Source organism: Poecilia reticulata, linkage group LG22, assembly GCF_000633615.1.
Source record: "Poecilia reticulata strain Guanapo linkage group LG22, Guppy_female_1.0+MT, whole genome shotgun sequence".
NCBI classification, from domain to species: domain Eukaryota; kingdom Metazoa; phylum Chordata; class Actinopteri; order Cyprinodontiformes; family Poeciliidae; genus Poecilia; species Poecilia reticulata.
Genome location: NC_024352.1, coordinates 21,404,422 through 21,426,703, shown reverse-complemented (window position 1 = coordinate 21,426,703; position 22,282 = coordinate 21,404,422). Strand labels below are relative to the sequence as shown.

The window sequence follows — 22,282 nt, the reverse complement described above, 5'->3', positions numbered from 1 at the left end:
AATCAATAAATCGCCACGTTTGAATAAATGACATTAAATAAACAAAACTCCCTGCCTGTAAAAAAATAAAATAAATAAAACACCACTATGCAAAAAATAAAAATTGAAAAATGAAAAAGAAATCAGTACATGTAAAAATGAAAAAATAAAGATAATTTAATAAATAAAATTCCACCATGTGTAAAAAAAAATACATTAATAAAAAAAACACACTGTAAAAAAGTATAAAATGAAGCAGCCCCATGTGTATAAATGCCACCATGTGTGAAGCTGAGAGGAACCAGAAGATTTCCAGACTTTTCAGTAAAATAAACCGCTTGCTTCCAACCTCCTGCCCCACCACCCGGTACCAGACCCAAACCATCCGAACAGAACCACCAACCTGCAGAGATCCGCGAAGGCCTGGAAGTTCAGCTTCTTCATCTTCTTCTCGCTGAGCCAGTAGCCCACCCGGCGGCCCCTCAGGAAGGTCTGCATCCTCGCTGCGCTGCTCGGGCTCCTCTGGGGGGAACTGGCGGGGATGATGGGGAAGATGATGGAGGCTCCACCTGCGGGGACGGGGCAGGAAGTCAGCGGCCAGCCAACCAACCACACGGGCGGGGATAACCACCAACAATCAGTCCCGGGAGGAGTGGACCTATCACTCCTGACCCACGCAGGAGGAGCTTTCAGCTTTTATGTGCTGGGTGTCTGGACACGCGCGCGCGCACGCTCGTTCCCTCCGCTGCTAACGGCTAACGCTAGCAGGCTAGCTGCTGTGACTCTGAGAAGCTAACTGAAGCTAGCTGCTTCCCCACGCTGAAACCCGCTTATCCGAACCTCAGACGCTCATCCTCGTTGTGTGAGAAGATCACACAGCCGCCAGCCAGCTGTTAACCTGCGGATCAACTAACTGACTAGACTAGTTAGGGAGAATCGCACAGCTAACCAACCTGCAGGTTTAGCTCCGGGGTTCGGTCCGTGTTTTCCTCGGGAACTAGCTCAGAGACCGGTCCATGATCCGGTCCGACCACCGCAGAGAGACCCGAGGAGACCGAAGACGGACACGGCTGAACCAGGCACAGATGTTCCCCGTGTTTCCCTCTCCCTGTCTCCCTCTGTCAGCTTGACTGACTGCACACACCCTGGGTCCTGTTGCTGCCTTCACTGACGCCACGGAAATGACAAAACCGTGGGAGCTGACCGCACACGTCCCGGGTCCTCCTGCTCCAATAATACCGAACCATTCACTTCTTTAGTTTGAAAATGTTTTGTTTGGTTTCATAGATTGAAAGACTCCTCTGTCATATTTCTAACGCCAACCTGGTTTTATTTTTTGCCAAGTTTCATGTCCATAAAAGGAGAGTTAGGTAGTTCCTAGTTACAATTTATTCAGTTACATTGAGTAAATGTTTTGAAAAAAAAAAATTTCACGAGTATTTTTACTACCCTGTTTTTTTTTTTTTTTTTTTACTTTTAGTTTAATAATTTTATTATGAAGTTTTTCTTACTGAGTAAAATTCAGTATTTTCTACCCACTGGATGAAAAACAAAACATGTTTTAACCAAAAATTCACCAGACACAGACTCACACCTGCAGTTTTTGTTAAAGTTTCATAAGTCTTTTATTGAAAGAAACTGATTTTGAAAGACTTTATTTTGCCTGATTTTTTTAATACACTTATATTATTTTCATTTTGGTCCGTAAAACACCAAAATTTCCACTTAACTTTATGTGTTAACTTTTTACCAAATACTTATTTACTCTTGAGTAATTTCTTGGACGACTACTTTTTACTTTTACTTGTGTAAAAAAAAAAATACAAAAACTGGGACCTTCTGCTGCGTTTACTGACAGCTCAGAAATAAAACTTCTATGAGTCCACAGAATCTCCATGTACTGTAATGGTTACCTTTCTCTTTATCTTATCAACATACTTATGCCATAAAATAAAAATATACCCCAAAAAATCCCACTATAGAGTCAGCATGTTTTGGTTTATCTGCTTTTTGAAAACGTTAACAAACGCAACAGAGACAGTTAGCGGTAAAATATTTAGTCTGCGACTCAGTAAAAGCGGTTTCACTTTAAGAGCTGTCATGGAACAATAACGCCACCTGCTGGAAAACTGGGTCATTGCCGATGTGTTTGAAATAAATGCAATAGATAAAAACGTTTAGCTTTAGATTTAAATTAACCAAGTCTTTCTACGTTTCACACTAAAAAATAGTTTTTTTTAAACATGTAAGTTAGATCCTAACCCAACTAGTTTATAGTTTAGATATCTTTAGTAAATTGATATGTACAATTTAGTTTATTTTCAGAATATAATTTTAAGGCACCAAAAAATAAACGGTAAATTTAAACCAGATATGTAGACAGATTAAAAGTCAATTACATTCATGAATTTAATTCATTCAGCTTACAAGCTGCAGTGAAGTCCAGTTTATTAATCAAATAAGTTAAACTTAATTATGGAGTGTAAAGTTTCTGCTTTTTCATATTAAACAAGACAGAAGACGTTTGAATCTAATTTCAATCAGGTTTTCACGATTTCCTTTTAACTGCACATTATTAATGGGGTCTTGTCATTCTTTATTTTACAGAACGTCGCACCAAAAATCTGAAAAACATCCTTCTGCTTCTCCAAAAAACTGCAGGCAGTGAGAATAATAATGAGAAGTAAAAAGGGGAATCTGTATTTCTGCAATCCCGTCTTCCCTTTACTGTCTCTTGTAAATACTGAATAGTTTAAAAAATCTCCTCACTGGTAAAGCTCTTTCACAGGTGATCAGACATCTGCAGGTTTATGGGTTGTTAGAGTTTCTAAGAGGTAGATATTTTAGTAATTATGTTACTATTCTTTGGAACCAACACCCATAAACCTAATCTGATTCAGTAATGATGTATTAAGAGCCTCCTCCTGATTCTGATTGGTTGTTTTTGACTGGGAGCTGTGCATTTCTTTGAATTACTCCGTCTTTTCACAGAGTATCTGTCACAAGTTAGTGACAGTTTTAACATATGTAAAAACAAACATTTTTGTAAAAGTTACATTCAGCAGCCCTAAAGGTGCAGTATATAACTTTTATTGTCAAGTTTTTCCGGTTTGGTTTACTGTGTGATCCCCACTTGAAAGGGATCGTTTCCACTGTGATCTTTGAACTGGATTTCACTCAGAGACTTTAATTTCATTGACTCATCTTTATTTTTCATGATGGTCCACATAGCTCAAATCTCAATAGCCCATAGGTGAAAAACCTCAAAAGAAACAAACACATCTATTACATTCTGAAAGGTAAATACATTGTGAAATCAGATTTCTACCCTTTCAAAACAATTATTTCAAAAGAATAATAGAAAATATTTTATAGTAAATTCAGCAGCAATAAATAAAATTAGCATTTTTATCAATATTTGTTAAATACCCTCACAAACATTACAACCAACATTTCCTTTTTCTTTCTACTTTAACCAATAAACACCAAGTGTATTTTCCTTCTTTTTATTCTTTTCTTTTCAACCTACTAACTTGACCTCAACAAGACTAAACAACTTAATACAACAAACAATTCAGCATGAGCAGCAGCATTGAGCCTCACCGGCTGTCTTTCACAGCTTGTTGAAACTTTCACACAGTTCTGAGCTTAAATGCTCCAGCACTGTTTGCATCTCATGCTCTCAAACCAGGACTGACAAGTCAGTCACACCAAAAGTAGCTGCACTCTGATTGCTAGGAGATTGAAGATTGAGTCCACCTGGTTCTCCTCACCGACAGGCAGAAAGGAGCTGCAGAAAGGTGCAGGGGAGTGACAGAGGGGAGTGGTTACCTAGCAGTTCACCGGAACATTTATCAAAAAAAATTTAAAACATATTTGTTAAAGCTGCCACCATGTCGTGACAGTTTAAGTGACATATAATCTATGAAAAGATTGAGTTGTTTGAAAAAAATAGTCAAAAACAACCAATCAGAACCAGGAGGAGGGGCTTAGCGCTGTCAATCAATGTCCCATACTCACTGCTAAATAGACTAATGGTGGAGAAATAACTATAACAGGAAAACCGCCGTTTTTCCGCCGTCATCGTTAGCTATGCTAACTAGCATTAGCAAGACAAGATCGGCTGACGTAAGACCCGCCTCCTGGCTCTGATTGGCTGTTTCTAGTAAGCACTGAGAGGACTGGGAGAAGGCAATTAGCCTTTTTTATTTTATTTGTACTTATTTTTTTACTTATTTATTTTTTACAAATGGGGCTTACTGCATTTTTAATGTAAATTGGCGAAGAAGCAAACTGACAAAATTCCTTCTTAAAACAGAACTTTTACGTCTATACCCCAGTTTGCCACCAGGTGGAGCTGTGGGCTGAGATAACTTGTTTTCGTTATCTTGTACCTCCTATTCCTCAGGGTAATAATCAGACTGGAAAAAGCTCTTCAGATGGATTTGATCACTGAGTGTTTGAGTCGATGTTCCATCAGAGGTTTTTATGTTCCGCAGGAAGCTGAAAACAGGAATTCCTCTTGCAAACAAACTAACGAGGAAGGGCAGAGAGTCTTGTTAAAGGCCAGAACAATAGAGCAGAGCAGACTGCAGGGAGTGCAGAGATGCTGAGGGAGATGCGGACACATCTGCAGGAGCTCCAGACCCTGCAGCAATCAGACAAGCTGAGACAAGAAGCTGCTCTGCGCTCTCAACTCTTCCATAAACTGCAAAGAAAGAATTTGCTCTGCATGCATTTTCTCCTTAATATAATGGTGTTACTGTTACTTTAAGAAGGATGTGGATATTTGATCAATTTCAACAGTACAGACAAATTCAATTTATAGAAATTTGTTAAATTAAGAAATACCCACTTTTTTCCCGCTCACGATTACTCAACATTTTGCTTGTTTAAACCTCAAATGTTAGGCGAACTCCAGACATTTACAGTTTATTCGTTCAAGGAAGAGTAGAAAACCTGCCACGTAGAGGATGTTTGACAAAGGTATGAAATTATTTGTAAAAAAATTTGTAGAACTGTACCTGAAAAATGACAATAACTCACAATATGCATTTCTCTAGGAAAATGTTCCCAGATTTTCACATTTCCTGTCAGAACTGAACATTTTAATGGTGAAACAAGAACAAAAACTCAGCCCAGTCATATTAAAGTGTTTATTTTGAGAAGTTGACCACTGTGATGCACCTTCTGAGGCAACAGTAGAAAAATAGATTCAGTGAAACTAAATGCAACTTATTAATCTACAAACAAGGTATCCAACGATAGCATACAAGTACAATGTACCTGTTACAATTCAACACATATCCATCTGATGGTTGATTTTTTTTCATTAATTTTCTTTTTAAAAAGCTGCTAAATAACACTGTACACAAAACGAGCTACATGGGTTTTCAAATTACTATCTGATGCATGCTGGTAAGCTGGTAGAAAAGAGCTTGCATAGACATCAAAGTCACTCCTCCAATCAAAGGCACTGACTCCTCTACAGCGCAGAGCAAAACAACGACCGGGACTCAGTGGAACACTGGCCTGGAAAAATAATTATTAAAAGCTACCAAACATGAAGACGGGGAAGAATCCGGAGTTTTGCATTTTTTCCCCATGAAGCAACTTGCTGAAAAAAAAAAAGAAAGAAAAAGAAAATACTTTTCTGCTTGGCAACTCTATCAATGCAAAGCAAAGAGGAAACATCCTCACATCATCTACAGCTAAAAAAGAAATGTCCTTAATGCATAACATTTATGAAAAACGTCCTTAAACACGATCTTTTTGTTTTATATCACACATTCTCAGTGAGAGTTTCATGACAAAGACGAGCACACAGTGTTGTTCACTACAGTAAAAACACACAGACCTTCAACAACCACCAAAATGTGACAAACTATAAAAAAAAAACACAAGCGATCTGAATGTTTTGGACTCAAATCAATATATACACAATTCCTCGTTGGAGACCTGAGCCAGCACGGGCCGACTTTGCGTTACCGTCGGTTACATTTCAGTTTGAGATGCAGGTTTTTTGTTTGTTTGTCGTCTTTCTGTAAGAAACGAGAAGTTCGGAGCTACAGCTGCAGCCGGTCTCCAACTACATATTTAACAGTTATCAACACTGCATGTGCATCCAGCGCTAATGAGGTTTGCAAAAGTCCTGGTATATACATGTGGACTTTTCTTTTTATGAAATGTGAAAGGAAAATGCAGAAATGAATAAATCAAACCTAGAGGGTCAAAGTGAAACAACGGAAATGTTTTTATGTGAATAAATGCCGTTTGAAGCGCTTGTTAAGGCTTTAAATGTGGTTACTTGATGCTAAACAACACATTGGACTCTGATCTGTAGCACAGAGATTTCAAAACATCTGACTTGCTTCTGATTGGCTAAAGGGTTCCAATCAGCCTCTCTGATTGGCTGAAGAGTTCCAACAAGCCTCTCTGATTGGCTGAAGAGTTCCAACAAGCCTCTCTGATTGGCTGAAGAGTTCCAACAAGCCTCTCTGATTGGCTGAAGGTTCCGACAGTTTTGTTTGCTGCAAAACGATCATCATAGTACGCAGATGTTCCCTTCTTCACTTTTATCACTTCTAATCATTTCTAATGAGCTACACTCCAAAAACACAAAATATTACAAAGTATTTTTTATCTAGGGCATCTTCATATGATTGAAAAAAGACTTAGAAATAACTTTTTAGCAAGATATAGTTATTGAGTAGCTCAATACTTTTAATTTGAATGAATGAGTTACATTTAATTTCCCTTTTTGCATCAATGAAGTATTTTTAAATTGAATCAAAAGAACTAATTTCAACGGCAGATTAATTTTTTTATTTTCTTTTGAATAAATAAATAATTCAGCATGACGCATAATGTCATCATTTTTGTAATATGTTTAAAAAGGAGTGAGTGGTAGCATAAACTTATCAAAAATTTCACTTGTTTCACTTAAAACATTGGAAAAATGTCGTTAGTTACATAATCTCTCAATGGATCTAGTACTTTTTTTAATGGATATTAATAAATTAGATCAAACTAAGCTCATATATCTTGCCTAAAAGTTATTTGTAAGTTAGTTTTTGTCTTATTTCAAGTGTACTAAGATATTTGCGGTAAAAACTAGACCAAAAATTACTTGGTGAGATGTTGTGTTTTTGCAGTGTACTTCCTGTCAGAGATGAACGGGGTGAGGACGTGTCGTCAGAAATGCTACATGAAGAAACGGAGAACCCAGCAGAGCGGATCTATCTTCTAACTCTACGGTTTTGTTGCATCACTTCCTCCCAGTCCGTGTGCTGCTGTTACTCGTTACATAACTCAGATTAAATGTTTCCGCCGATCGGAGCGTCTCCTGCAGACCTCCAGCTGATCAAAGTTGAGAGGATGTTTGCGGAAATCCTCTAACGGGAGCAGAGCGGCTTCCTGTTTAAACTCTGACTGTGTGATGAGAGCGCAGCGCTGTAGAGGTAGGACAGAAGACACCGGCAGCTGCAGCGAGAGCTGGGCGATTAATTAACTAAGGTTTTCAAGATTAATTTTTTTTAAATAAATTTTTATTACCAATGCACTTGTTGGATTTCCACAGTTTAGATGTCAGCGCGCCCAAGGCCGCCATCTTGTTTGACGAGCGTGTTTTACAGCTCGACAGAAAATGTTTGTTTTGAAATAAGTGGTTTTCATATCAGGACTCTGAGTTATAGTATCAGGCTCAAACTACAAGAATGTTTGACTTATTATAAGATTACAGTCACGATATTAGCAGAAAAACATCTTAAAATTGTTTTAATTAGAAAACCAGTTCATTTTGTGTAGTTCTCTCTTTGAAATAGACTCTTACTTAAAACTTACCAATACTGCCAATTACCTAGTAATTTTGGTTTAGTATCTAGAATAAACATCTTATTACACTTGAAATAATAAAAATAACTTACAAGTAACTTTTCAGCAAGATATAGCAGCTTGTTTTAAGTCAATACTTCCTTAGTAGTGACGAAAAAGTTCTAGTTCCACTGGCAGATTATTTGACTTATATAATGGGAAAATTGTTTAATAATCTGTCAGTACTTTTATAGTACTTTTAAAATCAATATTAAGTAATAATCAACTTAAAACAAGCACCTACATCTTGCTAAAAACTCACATTTAAGTTGATTTTGTATAATTTTAAGTGAACTAAGACATTTGCACTAGAAACTACTTGGTAAGATTAATTTTTGCAGTGTTGGTGTCACAGATAATAGAAACAATCTTCACCATCAAACTGTTATCAGTAGCAGGACTTTGAAACGATTTTGTATTTTGAAAAAAGAACACAAACTAAGCTAGTCAAGATTTTCTCTCATTTAAAGGAACGTTTTGTAATTTTAAGATAGTTTTTCTGCCGATATTGTTACTATTTTCTCATAATAAAAATAATCATAGCCTGAAATATTGAAATAAATCATTTTGAAAATATTTATTTTGCTTTTAGAAGTGTAGGCAAGTAAACTAAACTTCCTTAAAATCGGATATGAAAAATAATTGCCCAACGCTAGCTACAACCCTTTTCTGACTCTTGTACTCTCACACACACACACGCACGCACGCACGCACGCACGCACGCACGCACGCACGCACGCACGCACGCACACACACTTAGTGCTCATCGCATTTTTCCCTTTTCCCAACTCAACCCCGCCTCCTGAACTGGGGTTAAAGTGCAGATTTCTTATAGGGGTAGTCCGGTTTGCTGGGCGATCTGCGGTCTCTGAGGAGTTCTTCGCCTATACTGTTCCTGTGAGACTGCTGGAGCGGAACCGGACCCGACGGGTCTCCGCCCAGAATCATCTCCTCTGGAGCGTCTCTGGGTCTGTCCTCGTAGCCGTCCATGTTCCCGCTGGGGGAGCGTAGGTGACCCAAACCGTGGGTGAGGTCCGTCTCGTTCGGTCGCCCCTTCGGGAACTGACCTGTCCTCGGCGGCGGTCCGGACGGACTGGAGAGGACGCCGTCGTGTCTCTGGGATTTTAAGCTGAGGACGTCCAGTCGCAGCGGGTCCGGGGCGGGCCGTCCCTGCAGGTGGCCGTGGCTCTGGCAGTCAGAAACGTAAGGAGGGGGGTAGGAGCCGGACTGCGTGCAGCTGTGGCTGTAGAGGTCCGGTCCTGCAAAAGCGGGCAGAGGGTGGGCGGAGGTCGGGGTCGCGGGTCTGCAGGAGAAGTCGTACAGGTCGGGGAACTCCGCTTGGGCCTCCAGCTTGGGTTCTGGAGCGTGCCTCTTGCAGGAGTGGCCGTGTCCAGGGCCGTAACCGTGGCTGAAGCGCGCAGCAGAGCAGGGCAGGTGGTGGCCTGAAGGGCCCATGGGGCTGTGAGGGCCTTCGCCGTCCATGTCGGCCATGTGCTGCTCCCTCAGAGACATGACCGAGACGCCGAGCGCGATGTCCGGCATGAACTCCCTCATCACAGGCTCCGCCCCCATCTGATCAGGAAGCAGACACAACATGAACGGGTCAGAGGAAACTCCTCAACTGGAGCACGAGATGCAAAAACAAGGCGCTTCACGTTAGGACAGAAACGATTAACTGGATTCATCAATGATTGATCAATTAATGAAACAACGGTCAACTAATATAGTCATTGATTAAAGGAAGAATACAGATTTTAAACAAAGGCCATTAATTAAAACTGTAAAAAATATCTAAATTTTGCCTTTAAGATATATAAAAGAAAAAAAAAATACTTCATGTTCTACCCAAAACTAGGTCTGAAACAATTAATCGATTATTGAAATAATCATCAGCTAATTTAGAAATCAATCAATTAACTGGAGGATAGAACTAAAGTGATAAATGAAAAATCTGCAGAATGTGCCCATTTTTGTATTTGATTAATCGATTAATCGTCAGAATAAGTTATTACTGTTAGTTGGAGCTTTATTTCACGCCACACTTACCGCCTGCTGGTCTGACAGCAGAGGTCGGCCCATAGCCTGGGGGTTGGTGCAGTCTGGAGGCTGGGATCTGGGCGCCGAGGAGTACTCCGAACCGCCATGTTTGGAAGCAGCGTGGCGCTGGATCAGGGTCCGGTTGCAGGGGTAGGAGAAGGAGCGGGTTGGGGTTGGCATGGGAACCCGAGGTCGCCAGCCCCCTTTGAGCTGGGCATGGCTGGGCGTGGCGGGAGGGTGGTAGGGAGGAGGCGGAGGAGGCAGCGGAGGGTGGAAGCCTGCCACTCCTTCCAGGTCCGTTATCATGCTGTCCATAGCCGGACTGCTGTTGACGCGGCAACGGCCCACTTGACGCAGGGCCAGAATCGGACTCTCGTCTCCAAAACGCTCATCTGGGAAGAACTTGGATGGGTTCTGAAAGCAAAAGAAAGCAAACAAGATCAGGGCTGACACAGTTAATCAGATTAATCGTTATTGATTATTGAGATAATAATCAACTAATTTGGTAATCAATTAATCGGTAATTGGAGCATATAGATTCTAAAAACACAACAGAGAGAAGTAATTAAGCCAAAACGGTACAAACAAATATATACATCTTGCATTTAAGATTTTAAAAAACTGCCTGTAAATATGTTTTAAACAGCAAAAAGGTTTTTTTTGTTGCATATGCAGCAAAAATGATCAAACATAAACTAAAGGAATGCCACGTTTTTGCATTTTTGGCAATAAAATATTTATTTTCTTACAAAAGAAATTATATTATTTCCATGTTATATGTATTTTTACTATTGGATAAAATGAGCTGAAATAAAAAATATGCAAACTATGCCAATATTGTGAATTCAATTACTCGATTAATCGTCAGAATAATAGATGAGTAAAATAATCGTTTCTTGCAGGAGAGAAACATTTTCTTAAAGAGGCGGTATTACATATTTTTAGAAGCTCCTACTCTTTGACAACAATACTTCTCCATTATGTAGATTTGAACTGTTCTTAGGAGTATTGGACTGAGAAGTAGGTCCTATAATGAGCAATGCAGACATGCAGTTCCACCAGGTGTTTGCCAATTGCTGCTGGCTAGTCTGAAGGAGCTGAGTGGGCGAGTTCCTCTCTAAGGCTTAAACCAAATGGTTGCCATGGGAGACTGAAGGATTTCTCAAACACTACATATACGTTTTTGATGAGGGAATAACATTATAAGATTATGTAAAGGTCAAAGGAGTTGATTTTACACGATACCGCCCCTTTAAAGCGATTTGATCCTCCTCTTTACCTGCAGCAGCTCCGTGGCTCCATCTGCAAGGCCGAACTCCCTCAGCACCCTCAGCTGCAGCTCGTAGCTGACCGTGGCTCCCTCGCCACAGTTCAGGGCGTACGCTCGCTGGACCTGCTCCGTGTGCCTCAGTTCATGCAGCCTGCGGATCATATCCTTCACCACAGACAGTGGAGGCACTGGAAGAAGCACAGAGCGGCGATTCCAACAATGAACCTGCTACTTTTCTACCTGATGTTCGTTCATTTATTTATTATCTCATTCTGTCATTCGTTGCTCTACCTGGTATTTCATTGGCCACGACAGAGGGAGCCGTGCTGGAGCTGCCCGCCATTTGCTGGTGGTTGATCATGTGACAGCACTGAGGCACGGCGTTGTTCACCATGTAGAGTGTGTCCGGGACGTTGGACATCCGCACCAGTCTCAGACGCACCAAGTCCGTCTGCTCCACCATCATCTCATCAAGCACAGACTGAAGTCATGTAAAAAAAATACATGAAAGAGAAAATAAATGATTAATCGTAGTAATCGTGATTAATCGTTTACTAAATTGGCTGATAATTATTTATTAGAGTATAGCGACTCGAAGAAAGGCCAAAGGCTGAAAGAACAACACACTCAGCAGTAATTAAACCAAAACTGTACAAAAATACAAACATTTTGCATTTAAGAAAAAAAAAACCTTCTTATGTTCTACCCAGAACTCCTCAAGTGGGATAGTTTTAGCTTCTCCTGGTTCAAAAGGTATATAAAAAAAATACAAATAAATCTCCTTCTTACATGTTGATGTTAGGAGTATTTTTAGTTACAGATGCATCCTTTGCTACAAATGCTTTCACTATTTTAAAAAGGAAACATTTGTTTATTTGCATCTTCTCATCTAATTAATAGATTAATCTTCGGAATCACTGATTACTAAAAATAATTGTTAGTTGCAGCCCTGAAAATAACAGAGTCAAGGACGGGTTGTCTGCCTGATCTGTTCCACCTGACTGGCAGCTCTCTTAATAACGCCTCTCACTGCTCTGCAGACATGTCCATTAATATTCATAGACCCGGGAAGGCCGACAGGTCGTAATGAAAATTTCCAAATGGACCCAAAAAAAATAAAAAATGAATTTCCATCCTGATAATGAGACTCTTGGTGAAAACCAAACCCCACAGCGCTGAGGAAAAGTCTTTGCCAGTCTCACCTTGGCTTCCTCCACATACGGAGAGAAGAGGCGCGGACGGACGTAGATCCCTGCATTCTTCTGCCGCAGCCAGGCGTTGGCCTTGCCCCCCTCAGCCATGGGCAGCATGTCTGACGGAGGGGTGCTGATCAAACCCCTCTTCAGCTGTGAACAGAGATAAACCGGTGAAGCTCACAGTGTTTAAGGGTGATCTATTATGCTTCCTTGAACAGGTAAGGACAGATTTTTTTTTTTTGCACAAAATCATTCTTACACAATGAGATTTTAGTCAGCTTGTTCTATTTTTAGTTTTAGAGCCTCTTGTCCCTTTAAATCCAAATAAGCTGCTCAAGTTTATTACACTCTCATGTAAAAATGGCTCGAAACAGATGCAAAATTATACAACCCTATATCTTTAAAAAGCAGAAGTGGAGCCTCCTGCACAACCAACAAGATGTAGCAAGTGGTTTATGGATGGTAAGTCAACAACAAGACACTTCTCTCTTCCAGCAGCCATTGTACAGCACAACAAGCTGACCAAACGTGCTAGAGCTCTGCTTTGGGTTGCTAGGCAACAGGCTGGGCATTGCTGAGGTTGCTAGGTGACTGGTAGAGTGCCTGCTGATTTGTGACTCAACAATCAGAAGGTTTTTGAAACAGCTCTTTGTTCATACACCAAACAACATCAACTTATTGCCAAAAAACGAGTATTTTAAACCTTTAGCATGTTTTTAGAATTAGTAGAAACCCACATGGAAGTATGAAAACATTCAAAATTTGAGTTTTGCTTAATAAGGTCCCATTTAAAATGCTAACAAAAGTAGAGGAGGAGTACTGACGGCGTCGGCGAGGACGTCGCTGTTGGGAGGCAGGATGTGCTCCGTCCGAATGAAGGGCAGGAGAGGAGAAAGGATCTCCCTCAGCTCCTCCACGTCCAGGTCTCGCCTCTTCACGCCTCTCTTGTTGACGCTGTGGGCTGTGCCGCTCAGCAGGTTGGGCTCTGGGTTAGCAAAGACAGAAATAATCAGCTGAATTCATACAAAAACACATTAATATGTAGGGCTGAAAATATTAAATCGGATTAACCGTGATTAATCGACTTGAAATAATCGTCAACTAATTGGTAAGTCCTCAGGTGGCGGGTTTAGCTTCATCTGGTTGAAATTTACTAAAGAAATGTTTTATTTTTTTCATTTTAGGCAATAAAATCTTAATTTTCTTATTTCACAAAGGAATTGAATAATTTATTTGCATCTTTTAGTGTATTTTAATACTTCATAAAAAGTGGCTAAATGAAAATTTTGTAGATTTTTATTATTTGATTGACTAAAGTGATCGTTAGCTACAGCTCTATAAATATGGTTACTTATTTAGCTAAAACTATGATTTTAATGCCACAGAGTTTATAAACTACTAATTTAGTGAAACATCTCCGTAAATCTGGCCTCTCCTGCAGCATGCGTCATGTTCCTGGAGTCACTTGGAGCATTAACCCGACAGCATCTCATTTATCATTTGAATAGAGCACAGTGACAAAGTCAATGAAAATTAGGCCACTTTATGTTGACTCAATTTCTGAGGTTAAGCCTTTTTTCAACCCTTAAGTGTATTTTTTGGGTCTTTGGTAAGTGAGCAATTTTCTCAGAGCAATTAGGGGGGAAGCTGAGAGGGTAATTATAGAGTGTATTATCTTACCCCTGTCTGCCATCCTCTTAATCAGCTGCTGCTCGCCCCACTTTACGACATACTTCAGAATGTCCTGTTCACTCGCCTGGGAGGAAAACCAAGGAGAGGAAAGAGAGGAAGGAGAAGAAAGATAGGATGGAGGGGAAGAAAAGGACACAGGTGAGAGAGGATAGGGAGAAAACATGAAGAAACGGAGGAAAGGACACAGAGAAGGGAGGAAGGATATAAGAAAGCGAGGAAAGGATATAAGAAAGGAGAGAAAGGATATAAGGAAGGGAGCAAAAGATGTAAGAAAGCGAGAAAAAAATGTAAGGGGGGAAAGGATGTAGGAAAGGTTAAAGAGAAGGAGGGAAAAATATGTAGGAGAAAAGGAAAGAGACAAAATAAGAATAAAACCATGTTGTATTCTGTGAACTGGTAAAATCGTTTAAAATGAGGAACTATGAGTCCCAGTTGAGCTCCAGCCTGGTTGGTTGCATCACAACAAGTTTCCTCAACCATCTGGTCAAGAGTAAAACTTGTTTTGATGCCTTCATGATGCGGATTCAGAGCTCGAAAGCCTCCGACACGTTGGACGCATTAAGAGTCTCATCGTCTGAATAACAGCAGAGCACAGAAACAAGCTGAAAGGTGTGGACGTTTACCTGCAGGTAGTCGGACTGAATGGCGTTGAGGAGGTGCTCTTTGCCGAGCTCGTATAGGACGTCAGAGGTCACCACCTGGCTGAACTCCTCACACAGGAAGTGCATGGCCTGCCTGTGGACCCACTTGGAGCCGTACGGCTGGGAGCTCCACTTCAGGATGGGGACCAGAGAGTCCAGGGACAAACTTTCCACAACGATGTCCTCGCACCCTGACAGAGGAAAGAAGCAGTTTATATGCCGATATTCAGTCCAAAGGCTCGGGACGCTAGGGCAGACATTCATCCAGCTGGCCGCCATTTTCTAACAATTTTGAGTTAGAAAATGTTTAAAGTTGACAGGAAATTTGAAAATATCACTTTATAGTTATGCGTTATTGGAAGACTGTTAGATTAATACTTAAACACAAACTATAAAGTCTTAAAAAAGGCAATGATTAAAGAAACTAGAATAAATAAGCAATGCTTGGCCTGGTGGGGGCACAAGAAAAGCCTGGTGGCCCGCCAGGCTTATAATACAGTAAACTGATTACTAAATTAATAAGGATTTTAGGAGTAACTGATTAGGACTGCACAGTGGCACAGTTGGTAGAGCTGTTGCCTTGCAGCAAGACAGTTCTGGGTTAGATTCCCGGCCCCGGTCTTTCTGCATGGGGTTTGCATGTTCTCCCTGTGCATGCGTGGGTTTTCTCCGGGTACTCCGGTTTCCTCTCACAGTCCAAAAACATGACTGTCAGGTTAATTGGCCTCTCCAAATTTTCCCTAGGTGTGAGTGTGTGTGTGCATGGTTGTTTGTCCTGTTTGTCTCTGTGTTGTCCTGCGACAGACTGGCGACCTGTCCAGGGTGACCCCGCCTCTCGCACGGAACGTTAGCTGGAGATCAGCACCAGCAACCCTCCCGACGTCCCGATTTTTTACTTAAGTCTTTATTTATACATATATTGTAAGATGCAAATAAACAGATAATTTAATTAATTTTTAAAATCAGTAATAAAAAGCATTTTATTGACTAAAATGCAATAACACAGCATTCCTTTAATATACGCTAGTAAAGATTGACTCTGCAGCTAAAAATACTTCGACCATTACTGTGCTCAGCCCTTTCTGCTTGACTTAAAATAAATACAGTAAGGTTGATCCGTCGATGATTTTGGATTACTATTTAATAACTGAATAGCAAAAGGTGCTTAAAAGGAGATTTTTTGTACAGAAGAATTTAAGACCAGTTGAAGCTAAAATTATGTCAACCTGGGGAGCTTTGAGTTGCAGATGCTTTATTTTTTTGCACCTTGTAAGCAATATATATATATTAAAAAAATATTTTTTTAAATCTTAACTACTGCTCTGAATATGTTATTCTTCTAGTAAATTGGCTTAGAGACGCTATATTCCATGATTAACCGATTGCTAAATTAGTTTACGATCACTTCAACAATCGATTAATCACGATTACTCCGATTAATCGTTTCAACCGTACAGTCCATTCTGCACCGCTGCCAGACCATCAGCAGGTTTGATTATTTTTCACTAACCCATGGAGCCTCTCTCTAGTAGCGCCACATCTCTCCATGCTGCGTTTCCTAAATCAGAGCGCATACCAGAGCAGCAGGCAGCGGCTTTACCCTGCAACACACCAGCCCACAGAAACGCTTTGATACCTTGATGTGTTTCAGTCTCAAGCTGCCTTCCTCTCACCGTGTTAAATAAACACAGCCGCCCCCAGCACACAAACACACCAAGCAACTGTGGACACACGTGTGTACATAAATCAAAACTGCATTAAAAGCCACAGAAGGCCGAGGGAATTATGTACACGCCGCTCACAGCACTGGAGGAAGAAAAGCTAAACAATAAAACAAACTGCGCTCTGCAGATTCAGCCAGCGCCGGCTCCAGCAGTAAATCTAAGAGGGATCCATTTAGACAGAATCAGACGTCCATTTAGATTAGGCGCATCTATGCCAACACAGAAAAGAGTGCTTTCAAATAGCTTGTTTAACACATCGGATTGGACGTCCAAAAGCTGCTCCTCACTAAAATAGAAACCTGGAAAGTTTTAGATTGCAGCGGGTCTCGTCTTTTATCTCTTTTATGGGGCAGCAGCATCTCTCCTCAGGGACCATCTTATCTTAAAACAGAAAATTTAAGCTGCTCTTCCGGCCCCAAACCACTGCTTTGAAGACGCAGCCTGGGAAACCGGCTGCTATACGTTGGAGCGGAAACCCAGTGACGCTCTGAGTCTAACTGCAGGTTCAGCAAAGGCAGCGTAATGATCAGAACCAGGACTATTAACCAGGACTATTAGATACGTCACAAGAAGATATTTACCTAAACTATATATAAAATCAAGCTAAATTTGACATTTTAGAATAGTTAGGATTACTAAAATGATCCCTATTTGGCAAAAAAATAAACTAGACGTGAGGGCTGGACAATAAATCAATAATATATATTGTGATAGAGAGTAAAACACAGATAATATGTGGAAGAAGAAAAAATAAACTGGAAACAACCAATTAGAACCCGGACGCATCTTAGTGCCGTCAATCTTGCCCTCTGCTACGCTTCAGCTAGCATAGACTGTTGTGATGCTTAAACTAGTTAGCATAGCCACCGACTATGGCAGATAAAGCCATTTTCTCTAACGGTCAGTTGTTTCTCTGCCTTTAGCACATTTAGCAGCGAGTGTATGAGGTTTATTGTAGGAATACGCGATATAAACTGTATACAGTGGAAATGATAGAAATTAGGCCTATGATTGAGGTCTGCCATCTACCGGCTAACCGCGGTAATGCTTGTTGATGACGTAACGGCCGGCATCAAAACAGAGCAAGCAGGAAGCAGCGCGGCTGAGAGCGGAAGGGAAGAGCTTGTTAAAAGTGCAAAAACATCAGTTATCTGGACCTGGTTCAGGTTCAACCTCCCGTGGTCTTATCATGATGCTCAGGAGGAGCGCGGCAGATGTCACGGTCAGCCAACAGAGAGGAGAGGGGTAAAAGCTCATGTAGGATTGATGAGACCCCTGCTGGAAAAAGCTTGTTGAGTCCATTGGATCCCGTTTTTTACCCTTCCCGCCGTCTTAGTGCGATGCTCAGGAGAAGGCAGATGTCACGGTTGGACAGCGGGGAAGCGCCATGGGGCTGAGTGATGGTCTTTCCGAAACCACAAAAAGAAAACCTCGTAAAAACGCATGGTGCGACTCCGCTGGACCGAGCATAGAGTAAAAAAACTTGTGGGGTTTAAATGACTTCATCTCTTAAGACCACAGGAAGGTTCAAGACTAAAACCGGGAGCAGAAAAATTTAATCTGTAAAGTGTGTGGAAGTTAGAAAATGCAAGTAAATTGTCCAGGTTTTTCTTAAAATTAGATTTTTCTAAAGGAAGACCTGGTAATGATAGGGAGCAGCATAAAGCAAAACAGTTAAAAACATTAAATATAAATAACATGTTTATAAGGAGTATTTAATGAGTGTTAAGTTTTAACACAAATACACTCCACTTAGTTTTTTTGTTTTTATTGCAAGTTTTATACAAATCATATAGTGATGTATATCGTTACCGCCACCCATCACAATATATATCGCGATATAAATTTCATGCCATATCACTCATCTTTAGCTTAAGACCCGCCTCCTATTTCTGATTGGTTGTTTTTGAAATGGAGTGGCACATTTCCTCAGACGGATATAGTAGCTCATGGATGAGATCGATGTTTTCACAGATTATCTATCTCATGTTATTCCGTCACAACATTTTTAACAAAAATCTAAAAAAAACATATTCTTAATAAAAGATGCAGCTTTAAAGTCCATCTCCTGAAAGCAAAGACACGTGCCTCCACCTCGGGCAGCAGCAGACGGTTCCCCATGTGGGACAAGACAGCAGCTGGTTCTGCTCTGTAGGTCCATTAGAACCCACATTCCCGTCCTGGCTTTTAAAGCGCAGCACTTTTATTATGAGCAGGAGATTAGACTCAGTCTTATATCTAACACTAAGCTTCCCCTTTTCTCTCCACGGGGGAGAACGCCTCCTTTACAGAGCTTAGCCGGCCGACAGCAGCTTCAGATGTTTTCATCTGAAGCCGTTTCCTGGAGCGCAGTCCCAAAAGTAAAACATCACATGCGCTCTGCAGTCTAAACAAGTCTGCTTGGAAATCATGTTGGATGATTGCTGAGGTGCTGCGGCTTTAATTAACAGTCACAACACAGAGCAGACAAAGTGTAGAGCAGGGAGGGAGGCTGGTTTCCATCCAGTAGCTCAGTGGCGTACTTTAAAATTAACACAGCTTTTAATTCAAGTAAAATTGTAATCCTAAATGCATGGGAATTAATATGGACAATCAAAGCCTTGGTGAAGCAGAGCTTCATATTGTCAAAGAGAAACGATAATGAGTTCATTATCGTTTCTCATCTAATCTGTGAAAGATTAGAGGGTTTTCGCCCCGACACGAGCCTCTCTGCTGCCTCCTGAAGGAACCTGGGTGTTTGACGGACCTCATAATTAACCAACGTACAGCAGGATGATTTGTCATTTAAGCAGGGTTCGCATACTTCTCCCACTGTAAAATTCAAGAGCTTTTCAAGGCAAGTTTGAAAACTTAAGAGTTTAAAGATAAAATAATACAAATGGACCAAAAAACAGTTTCAATTCACTATTATATGATATAATTTATGTGTTTTCAATATCTTGTATTACAGCAGGAATAAAGTAAATCACCGAGCAACTAGGAATAATAAATATTTAATACCCTGAAATAGGGTTGGGCAATAAATCAATAATATATATGACAATACGCTTGTGATCAATATCAGTAGATAAAACATCTGGTAGAAAATTCAATATTAAACAGATAGAACATGGGAGATGTAGACAGAGGAAAGACTTTAGATGCTCAACCTCTTACAGTAAGCTAAGAATGGTTAGTGGAATTAACTCCCTCACTCTTTGGTTACCTAGCAACTCTCTCAATCTTTGGTTACCTAGCAACTCTCTTTACTCAGTAACAACCTGTTGATTAACTTCCGCAGCAGCAGTTTGAGGTTATTCCCATTGTGTCTCATAACCGCATAAAAATAAACAACAAAATGAAGTGAAAAATGTGGATAAAGCAGGAAACAAGTTTGGGATTATTTCAGATATTTAAAACTAAAAAACAAGTCGATCATTATCAATATAATCTGATATGAAACGCTTATATCTTTACAGGTTTTTCAGCCACATCGTCCAGCCTCTCACTGAAACAATTCAAACAAATTGTGTTAAGGCAAATTACCTTCCTGCTCAAATTAAGATATTTAAGCACAGTAAATAAAAGGTGTGGGCTGCACAGTGGTGCAGTTGGTAGAGCTGTTGCCTTGCAGCAAGAAGGTTCTGCGTTAGATTCCCGGCCCCAGTCTTTCAGCATGGAGTTTGCATGTTCTCCCTGTGCATGCGTAGGTTTTCTCCGGGTACTCCGGTTTCCTCCCACAGTCCAAAAACATGACTGTCAGGTTAATTGGCCTCTCCAAATTGCCCCTAGGTGTGAGTGTGTGTGTGTCTCTCTGTGTTGCCCTGCGACAGACTGGCGACCTGTTCAGGGTGACCCCGCCTCTCGCCCAGAACGTTAGCTGGAGAGGCACCAGCAACCCTCCCGACCCCACTGAGGGACAAGGGTGAAAGAAAATGGATGGATGGATGAATAAAAGGTAAAAAAAAAAAAAAAAAATCTCTAAAAAAAAATTGTTCATTTTTTCTGCCATTTAGCAAACAGAAATTATTTTTGCTTATTCTAACTAACCTAAAACAAAAAGTTTATTCTGATTTAACTTCAAAAAGTGAGAAAAAAAATGATTGCATATGAAAATATTTGGTTTCAACTGTAAAAAACATTTTCCGAATTTAGGTTTTAAATCAAATGATACAAAACTTTGCAGTTTGCACTTTCCAAAAACCTTGGAAACAAGTGATTAAAATTCAAGCATTTTCAATTATTTCCAGCACCTGCATGAACGGTCATTAAGGTTTACAGCGTTGCAGAGTGAGCTCAGAAAGACGGCAGCCGGTCGCATTCGGTGATCTGTGCAGAACAGAGTGGATCACCGGTTGAGCAACCACATTGACCAGCAGGGTGACACCCTATTATTTACTGCAATACGCCTTTCAGACAGGCGAGTTTGAGTTATTTACATCACTTTTAACCCTTTGAAAGGATTTCCAACATCTGTTCCTGCGAGATGTCTCGTGTTCCTCCTCAAAGCAGATGTTTTGCCGTTTCTTTTAAGCCAAAAGAGTCGCATATTTCTACTCAGTCAGATTGCATCATCGCTGAGAAGGATGAAGTATCTTTATAAGTAAACGAGTCGGCTTTATGGATTAGCGTGCAACTTTGCATGAACAGATGCTAAACCCATCAAACTACGTCTGCTGAATCTAATTAAAGCCACGAGGAACATCTGCAGAGAGTCCATGAAGCCAGAACAAACTGTTAGATGCATTTTTAATACGGTAAATAAATCTGAATAAATATTATTGGGTTTTCTGTGAATTACATAGCAAAAGGTGGTAAAATATGCTAAAAATCATTTCACACATTTTAAATGAAAACTAAATGTTTGCACAGATGGGTTATTATTATTTTGTTTTATGTTTTGGAAGGAAAATATTGCTGTGATAAGAAGCGCTGTCATAAGAACAAGCTGATGTTTTCAAAGTCCAAATATTGATCATGTAGCTGGAATTGCTACTTTTTTGTTACATCTATATATGAAGTAATATTTCAAAATACGACCTAGTGCAGTTATTTTGTGTCGTCTGTGGAGTTTTTATACGTTTTAAAGATTTTCTACTTTCCCCAGAATTCCAGAGTTCTCGGTCATTTATGTCGACTTTAAATATAAGAAGCTGATGTTGAATTTATGCCAGAAATGTTTTTACAAAAGAGACGTTTTAAATGTGAAACGTGTAAAAATGGTAGCAAAGGAAGAAACAAAAGGAAAGATGTGTACCTGGGAAAGAAGGAAGGAAGCAAGTAACTAGGAAAGAAGGAAGGAAGGAGATGTTTAACTAGGAAACAAAGAATGAAAATATAGAACTAGGATAGGAAGGAAGGGAGGGAGGAACAAACAAAAGGAGGAAGGAAAAAAGGAAGGAGTTTGGATTTAAGGAAGGAATAAAAGGAAGAATGGTTACAGTTTTTCCCCATTAACTACCATTTTTATTCGTTTCAGATGACGAAAATGTCTTCTCATTTTCAGTTTCAATTATTCCGTTCGTTCTAGTCAACTATAATAACCTTGGTTGAAACTTTATACGACGCAACTTTTTGTTAGCTTAACTCAATTTTATTTAGTTTTTAGAGTGTGTTTGCTAGTTCTTGTTAGTTTTTATAGGTTGAATGTTGTTAATTTTAACAGAAGATACAATTTTCCAAAAATTTATTCAACTGTTGTTGAACAACCAACGGACTGGTGTTCTTTCAGCTTTTGCTGTCGCCGTTTTGCGGACTAGCGTAAATGACAGGAGGAATAATGGAGGAACATAATTTGCTAACAGCTGACGTAAACTGCTTGTGTGAGGGAAATAATAAACAAAAAAAATCAATTACAGAACAGTTAAAAAGGCTAATAAATAGATTCATAAA

General features: G+C 40.1%; 2 protein-coding genes and 1 long non-coding RNA gene across 3 annotated transcripts in view; all 3 read right to left on the bottom strand.

Moving 5' to 3' along the window:
* itpk1b (inositol-tetrakisphosphate 1-kinase b) overlaps positions 1-1,175 on the bottom strand; it is a 45,087-nt gene extending 43,912 nt beyond the window's left edge. The window contains exons 1-2 of the mRNA XM_008400067.2: positions 933-1,175; positions 383-548 (exon numbers count right to left, since the gene is read on the bottom strand). Of these exons, the coding sequence (XP_008398289.1) occupies positions 383-477 (95 nt within the window). The 5' untranslated portion in view covers positions 478-548; positions 933-1,175. The remainder of the gene's footprint in view (positions 1-382; positions 549-932) is intronic.
* A 1,904-nt stretch (positions 1,176-3,079) lies between these two features.
* On the bottom strand, positions 3,080-4,795 carry LOC108165828 (uncharacterized). Its single transcript, XR_001776146.1, has 2 exons — positions 3,583-4,795; positions 3,080-3,241 (listed from the first exon to the last, which is right to left on the bottom strand). It is a non-coding gene; the product is annotated as an uncharacterized LOC108165828 (long non-coding RNA).
* Positions 4,796-8,401: 3,606 nt separating this feature from the next.
* The window catches only part of btbd7 (BTB (POZ) domain containing 7), a 34,341-nt gene continuing 20,460 nt past the window's right edge, over positions 8,402-22,282 (bottom strand). The window contains exons 4-11 of the mRNA XM_008400068.2: positions 14,670-14,878; positions 14,035-14,110; positions 13,179-13,339; positions 12,361-12,504; positions 11,450-11,639; positions 11,168-11,346; positions 9,898-10,302; positions 8,402-9,423 (exon numbers count right to left, since the gene is read on the bottom strand). Coding sequence (XP_008398290.1) covers positions 8,665-9,423; positions 9,898-10,302; positions 11,168-11,346; positions 11,450-11,639; positions 12,361-12,504; positions 13,179-13,339; positions 14,035-14,110; positions 14,670-14,878 — 2,123 coding nt within the window. The 3' untranslated portion in view covers positions 8,402-8,664. The remainder of the gene's footprint in view (positions 9,424-9,897; positions 10,303-11,167; positions 11,347-11,449; positions 11,640-12,360; positions 12,505-13,178; positions 13,340-14,034; positions 14,111-14,669; positions 14,879-22,282) is intronic.